This window comes from Papio anubis, chromosome 12 (genome assembly GCF_008728515.1).
Source record: "Papio anubis isolate 15944 chromosome 12, Panubis1.0, whole genome shotgun sequence".
NCBI classification, from domain to species: Eukaryota; Metazoa; Chordata; class Mammalia; order Primates; family Cercopithecidae; genus Papio; species Papio anubis.
In genome coordinates, this window is record NC_044987.1 from 114,994,324 (window position 1) to 115,000,834 (window position 6,511).

Consider the following 6,511-nt stretch of genomic DNA (forward strand, 5'->3'; position numbering starts at 1 on the left):
CTCTCTAGGTAAGCAGGAGGCAGCAAGAATGACAGTTCCAGGGGTTTTACGTGGAAGGAAGAGGAGGCCAGGAGGAGAGGACTTCAGGTCAGATTGAGGAGGCATGTGCCATCCGGAGGAGGAGACTGTCGATGTAATTATGAAAGTCCAAGTCCTAGCTGCTTTTCCATTGCCCTGGTGTACAACCTCAGGCCCTGCAGACTGCACATCTGAGGACCCCTGCCTGCCCTGTCTGGCTTCTCTGAATCTAATAAGGGAGAGGATGCATATGGAAAAAGAACACGGAACAGAGAGAGAGAGAGAAAAAAAAAGCACCAAGGTCCAAGTTCAGAGAGCCCTGGTAATGTTAACTTGCAACTCACCTAAGAAGAGCCTAACGGTCGCAAGAGTATGTAGGAAGGACCCAACCCGACCCTGCCCAGTACGCAGCACCCAAGGGCGGCTGGAAGCGCAATGCGCGTGCTGAGTACAGCGCTATTTAGTCCGCAGGCTTTTTGAGGATTTCAATTTCAAAGAACGGTCGGTTTCGGGGCGACTTTGCTTCAGTCCCAGGCCTCGGGAAGCAGCGGGGAGACAGACTGGGACACCAAGTATGCAGAAGGGGAGGGGTCTTGAAATAGACGGAATGCGAGAAGGCTCCCCTCCTGGCCAGCCTTGCTGGGCGAAGTGAGAAGCACTGAGGCCTGAGGAAGCTCCACGAATGCGCAAAGGGCCGCTCGCTGTGATTACTCGGGTGCCGATGGTCGTGATGATGCCGCTGCCCCGCCTGCGCCGAAAGGGAAACCCCAGGGGAGGCGGAGGCCAGCGGGGATTTCTCAAGCCAGGTGGTCCCCTTCATCCACGACGTACAGGAAGGGCGACCTCCCGAGGCCACTTTCAGGTCTTGCGACCGGAGCAGAGCTACCACGGAGACGCTCCTCCCGAGGCCTCACGCGTCGGAAGGTTCATGTCCCCTGGATTCCGGCTGACTGACGCGTCCCCTGGGCAGGTTCTCAGTAGCAGCCGACACGCCCCACTCCGGGCACAGCGAGATCTGAGGACCACGCTGAGGCGTCATTTCCGCCCTGATTCTCGGCCGCTATAGAAGGGGCGGAGCCGCAGCGGAGGGCGCGCCGCTTGCACGTCACTTCCGGTGAGCCCGGCAGCGACCACGGCAACATGGCCCTGAACGGAGCCGGTGAGGACTTGGGCGGCAGGGGCTTGTGGCTGTGAGGTACGGGAGGCAGCCCGCTCCGGCAAGACCCCCAGTCCCTATGCTTCTCTTCCCCAGAAGTCGACGACTTCTCCTGGGAGCCCCCGACTGAGGCGGAGACGAAGGTGCTGCAGGCGCGACGGGAGCGGCAAGATCGCATCTCCCGGCTTATGGGCGACTATCTGCTGCGCGGTTACCGCATGCTGGGCGAGACGTGCGCGGACTGCGGGGTGAGGCGAGACTCGGGCGAGTGAGCAGGGATGGGTCTGCGGGTCGGGCCACTCAGCCCTTCCTCAGTCCTCCCCTCTGGACTCCATCGCCGGCGTCTCATTCCGGCCCCATGTTCTTTTTGGTCCGTAGACGATTCTCCTCCAAGACAAACAGCGGAAAATCTACTGCGTGGCTTGTCAGGAACTCGACTCAGACGTGGATAAAGATAATCCCGGTGAGGGTAAAAAATAATCCGGGAGAGGGGCCGGATGTGCTTAGGGGGGAAGCGTGGTAAGTGGTGATAGAGGCCCGAGAACAGTAGGCCTGGGGGGCGACAGTGGAGTCTCTGGGTGGGGCAGAGGTAAAATGATTTCTCTTTTAGGCTCTAAAGAGGACCATTAACTCAATAAGAGAACTAAGCACCTCCTGTGTGCCAGCCACTGCGCTAGAGTCTGAGCTCAATCAGGCTCAGTACTGATGGAGAGTTGAAGCTAAGGCATAAATGTGATACAAAGTAGAAAGTGGATGAATTGCCTTATAGAGGGACAGGGAAAACACCTCAAGCACAGAAAGAGCAGAGCAGCTCACGGCTGAGGTGGGCCAGGCATCCTGACCATTCTACCCACTTTCTCCTCTTTTTAGCTCTGAATGCCCAGGCTGCTCTCTCCCAAGCTCGGGAGCACCAGCTGGCCTCTGCCTCAGAGCTGCCCTTGGGCTCTCGACCTGTGCCGCAGCCCCCAGTACCTCGTCCGGAGCACTGTGAGGGAGCTGCAGCAGGACTCAAGGCAGCCCAGGGGCCACCCACTCCTGCTGTGCCTCCAAATACAGATGTCATGGCCTGCACACAGACAGCCCTCTTGCAGAAGCTGACCTGGGCCTCTGCTGAACTAGGCTCTAGCACCTCCCTGGAGACTAGCATCCAGCTGTGTGGCCTTATCCGCGCATGTGCGGAGGCCCTGCGCAGCCTGCAGCAGCTGCAGCACTAAGAGAAGCCCCTGAGAAAAACCCTCTAGAAAAACAGCTGTTCCTCTGTGTGGTTTGTTCTTTTCCTGGTTCCGAGTGTGCATGCCAGCCCCAGCTGCACTCAAGTTTTTCCTACTTTTGGCCTCTCACCTCTCCACTCTCTGCTCTCCTTGACGCCCTGAGATGAGTTGAACTTGTTTCTGCTCAGTTTCCCGTCAGGATGCGGGAGTAGGTAGATGACTATGTGATGCACCTTTTCTAAGGAAGAGGTGATAGCCTTTTCAAAGGTAGCAGCCAGAGGGGTGGACCCTAGCCTTGTGTCTGGCAGCACATCTGCAGCCTCCTCCGCCATCCGGTGCCCATTCCCCACCTGGAAGTGAGATTTTGGGTTCCAATCCCCTTGATAGATTCCGCTCCTTTCCCTGAGCATCCTGACCCTATCAGCCTATTCCATCTCATGGCCACCCCAGGTACTCAGCGACAGGAGTTTGTGGTGACCTCAGCGTCAGGTGGCACGTTAGGCACCAACTGTGGACTTGCCAGTCTCCTGATTCCACTGTTAGATCATTTTTCTTGGGAGGGTAATGGGCAGAACACTGTGTGTGGGGGCGGGGCGCGGCGGGCAGACGGGGTAGCGAAAAGAACCACGAAGAAACCACGCCTGCCCCCTTCGGCCTTTTCCCCCCTCCGCCTCATTTTTCCATCTCCCCTTGAGTGAGTGGGTGCCCCGCTGTCTTTTTCTCAGCTTTACGCGACGTGGTCCCACAGCCATTGCCTTTTTAAGAGAGGCCCGGCCCATGCGGAGGGGGTGGGGCAGAGGCGGAGTCTGAGGAGCTGGGGAAGGAACAAAGCGCGGCCTGCGGGCGGCGGCTGGGCTCCGGCGGGGCCGCGGGGTGCGGGACCTGCGGGCAGCGTCCCGGGCGGAGTGTTGGGGAGAAGGAGGTGGCATCGCCGTCCGTGGCCATGAACGGGCTGCCCTCGGCAGAGGCGCCGGGCGGGGCAAGCTGCGCCTTGGCCGGGCTCCCACCGCTGCCGCGCGGCCTCAGCGGCCTCCTTAATGCGAGCGGGGGCTCGTGGCGGGAGCTGGAGCGCGTCTACAGCCAGCGCAGCCGCATCCACGACGAGCTGAGCCGCGCCGCCCGCGCCCCGGACGGGCCCCGCCACGCCGCCGGCGCCGCCAACGCGGGACCCGCAGCCGGCCCGCGTCGTCCTGTCAACCTCGACTCGGCACTGGCCGCGCTGCGCAAGGAGATGGTAAGTGGGTGGGCGCCGGGCCAGCTGGGCGGGGGGCTGAATCGGAACGCAGGGGACTGGGACAGGCGGCCTGGGTCTCAGAGGACTTGCAGGCACCAGTTGGGTTCCAAGGGTTATGGTAACAATAATTAGTGATAGTTAAAAATTATGGCAGTAGTTACCATATATTTTCAAATGATCTGATGTTACTTCATCCTGCTAAATGGATAATAACCCCATTTTTTGGGTCGTGACTAAAGTTGCACAGCTTGCAGGTGTGCAACTTTAAAGTTGCACTGCCAAACAAAAAAAAACCTTTGTTTAGGAAGGTGCGGGGAAGATGGGCTGGGGTGGCCTGGACCCCAACTCCAGCCCACCCTCAGTTGTCTGCAGGTGGGGCTGCGGCAGTTGGACATGTCCCTGTTGTGCCAGCTGTGGGGCCTGTACGAGTCAATCCAGGACTACAAACACCTGTGTCAAGACCTGAGCTTCTGTCAGGACCTGTCATCCTCCCTCCATTCGGACAGCTCCTACCCACCGGATGCGGGCCTGTCTGACGATGAGGAGCCTCCCGATGCCAGCCTGCCTCCTGACCCACCACCCCTCACTGTGCCCCAGACGCACAATGCCCGTGACCAGTGGCTGCAGGATGCCTTCCACATCAGCCTCTGAAGAGCTGGGGGGCAGGGGGCACGCACCCATGCAAAAGGCTCAGAAACTCCCCCTCCGGCAAGCCCTCAGACTGCGGAGCCTGCGCCTTCCCCCATACCACCTCACCTCACAGGAGGGCCAGGCATGTATTCCTCAGAGGCGAAACTGCCAAACCCTTTCTCCTGTCTTGGGTTGACTGGCACTGGGGCGGGTACCTAGGGTACAGCCTCTGCCCATGGTACTGGGCCTCCACTTCTTCCACATGTGTGCACCCCCAGCTTGGCCAACCCTCAGCCTTGCCGTGGGGCCCGAAGCATCTTCCCCTCCCCTTGGCATCTCTGGGATTGGGATGAGTGCCTCGCTCCCATCTCCTCCTCACCTTTTGTTGCTATCGGCAGCTGCTGGCTCAGGGGCATCCCACCTCCGGGCTCTGGGTTCCTCTGCCCTGGTAGGGCTCCAGGACCCGTCCCAATACCCACCCATGGCCAGGAGGGCCAAGGCCCTGTGCTGGATATTTAAATTTAGGGGCCGGCCTCCAGGGCGCGTAGATAAATAAATACTCTCAGCGTCCTTGTACTCTGCCTGGCTGGCTCTGGGGCGGGAAGACCGCGGCGTTCTGGCAGGTGCGGCCCCGCGCTCTGCCGGCGGGTGGCGCCCGAGACCCCCCGAGTGAAGGTCCTGCGGTCCCGCCCGGGCGGGGCTGGGGGCGCTCCCGGCTGGCCGAGCTTGGCTCAGCCGCCCGGGTGACTGCGGTCGAGTCACTTCCCCTCTCTCGCCCGCGACCTCCGAGTCCTCCGCCTCCTCCCAGTTCGCTTCGGGCTTTCCCCGCCGGGAAGGAAGGAGAAGGAGCCGCCCACCTTGAGGAGGGAAACTTTCCACCCCGCGCGGGGCGGGGTTGGGGCGGCGCAGGAAATGGGTGGCCGGAGTCGGCTGAGAAAGGGGCCCCGGCGGGGGCGGGGGAGGCGCCTCCTGGAACGGTTTGGGAGCTCACAACCCGCGGGTGGGAGGGAGGCGCGGCAGAGGCAGAGCGATGTGAAGTTGCGGCACCTCGGGCTTTCCCGGAGGCCAGGCGTGAGAATCCGCGGCGATGAAGGTTGATGGGGTCCCAGGGACCCGTATTCCCCGCTTAGTCTATGAAGACCGCCGGCTCTCCCCACAGCACTAGCGGTCTTTACAGTTATCTGTTAAAGGTTTCTTCTTAGGAAACCGGGGACCCACACCGCTGGGACTGGGAACCAAACCCAGGTGTCAAGCCCACCAGAAGAAGTCAGCACGTTCGGAGACAGTGGGTACTCAGCCCCGGACACGCGCACACGACACCCCACAACCTCCTGAAAAGAGGCGAAGCCGCACACCGAGGTGTGTGGTGCCTCCTGGAGATGCAGCCCAGCTGGCAGTCTTGGCACTCAGACACCCCGTTAAACCAAGTAGCCGTCACGCACCGGGCTCCTGTTCATTCACACACCTTGCAGAGCGGCGGGAGGGAGCAAACTGACCTGTTGCCCCAGGGCAGCTGACACCTGCAGAGGCTCATTACCATGCAGGGCGGGTGGGTAAGCGATAAAGGCTCTAATCTAGGGGTTCACAGAGCCGCTAACGCCCCAGGCAGGCTTTCCTGAGGAGGGAGAGTAAACATACACACAGAAATGACACGTTTTCCCCATCCATGATAGCTCATCCCATTTAGTAAGGCACGGCAAAATCAGCCAGGCTTTCTGCTAAATGCTTTCTGAGGTTCGTGCTCTCAGTGATTCCGTAAAAGGCGGAACTATAATTATCCCCATTTAATAGACATTGAAACTGAGGCTCAGAGTGTTAGCGCTTTGCCCAAGGTCACACTTGGTTGGAAGTCAGTTGTGAATCTGCAGCTACTTGTCGGGGTTTGGGATTATCTTCCCACTCGACAGCATTCAGGTTCTGAGGTTGGGCCCCCGAGGTTAGTCCTGACTCGATGCCTTCCTGCTCTGGTTAAGACGTGGGTGGCTGCACCATGGAGTAGAGGAGAGCTGGTCCTCGCCCAGATTCACAGTATGACTCTGAGCAAGTCCCTTCCCCTTTCTGGGTCTCAGTTTTCCCAGCCCGTGAAAGGGGGCCAGCAGTACATACCTCCCAGGGCTGTGGGCAGGAAGGGAGGCGGCCCGGGTAGCGCTCTCTAGGGTGGCACGAAGTTGCTGGTTGCCCTCTCTCGGGGTCCACGCAGCCTCTGCGCGCCCCGAGCGGGCACTGCGGTCGGGTGACACTCCCTCCACGGCCCCCGCTCCT

The 6,511-nt window shown here is 60.3% G+C and overlaps 2 protein-coding genes and 1 long non-coding RNA gene across 4 annotated transcripts; 2 read left to right on the forward strand and 1 right to left on the reverse strand.

Moving 5' to 3' along the window:
• On the forward strand, nucleotides 1–2,422 carry ZNRD2 (zinc ribbon domain containing 2). The gene is made up of 4 exons (XM_003909568.5): nucleotides 1–1,177; nucleotides 1,271–1,422; nucleotides 1,553–1,637; nucleotides 2,045–2,422. The coding sequence occupies exons 1-4, from the start codon at nucleotides 1,159–1,161 to the stop codon at nucleotides 2,386–2,388; spliced, it is 600 nt and encodes a 199-aa protein (XP_003909617.1). The 5' UTR covers nucleotides 1–1,158; the 3' UTR covers nucleotides 2,389–2,422.
• Nucleotides 1,569–4,825, forward strand: FAM89B (family with sequence similarity 89 member B). 2 transcript variants are annotated; one of them, XM_003909569.4, is made up of 3 exons: nucleotides 1,569–1,637; nucleotides 3,111–3,619; nucleotides 3,992–4,825. In XM_003909569.4, the coding sequence occupies exons 2-3, from the start codon at nucleotides 3,329–3,331 to the stop codon at nucleotides 4,268–4,270; spliced, it is 570 nt and encodes a 189-aa protein (XP_003909618.1). In that variant the 5' UTR covers nucleotides 1,569–1,637; nucleotides 3,111–3,328; the 3' UTR covers nucleotides 4,271–4,825. The 2 variants fall into 2 exon arrangements, with proteins under 2 accessions (XP_003909618.1, XP_009183910.1); XM_009185646.3 differs by lacking the exon at nucleotides 1,569–1,637 and having other exon boundaries at nucleotides 2,782–3,619; nucleotides 3,982–4,825.
• A 1,089-nt stretch (nucleotides 4,826–5,914) lies between these two features.
• LOC110741172 lies at nucleotides 5,915–6,504 on the reverse strand. The gene is made up of 2 exons (XR_002516941.2): nucleotides 6,356–6,504; nucleotides 5,915–6,232 (listed from the first exon to the last, which is right to left on the reverse strand). It is a non-coding gene; the product is annotated as an uncharacterized LOC110741172 (long non-coding RNA).
• Nucleotides 6,505–6,511: the final 7 nt, after the last annotated feature.

What these genes read in the sequence shown, in the direction of transcription:
- ZNRD2 (XM_003909568.5), top strand. An exon ending in AGACGTGCGCGGACTGCGGG is followed by an intron (nt 1,423 to 1,552) that starts GTGAGGCGAGAC and finishes TTTGGTCCGTAG; the next exon opens with ACGATTCTCCTCCAAGACAA. An exon ending in CGTGGATAAAGATAATCCCG is followed by an intron (nt 1,638 to 2,044) that starts GTGAGGGTAAAA and finishes TCCTCTTTTTAG; the next exon opens with CTCTGAATGCCCAGGCTGCT.
- FAM89B (XM_003909569.4), top strand. Translation starts at nt 3,329, where the DNA reads ATGAACGGGCTGCCCTCGGCAGAGGCGCCGGGCGGGGCAAGCTGCGCC. An exon ending in CCGCGCTGCGCAAGGAGATG is followed by an intron (nt 3,620 to 3,991) that starts GTAAGTGGGTGG and finishes AGTTGTCTGCAG; the next exon opens with GTGGGGCTGCGGCAGTTGGA.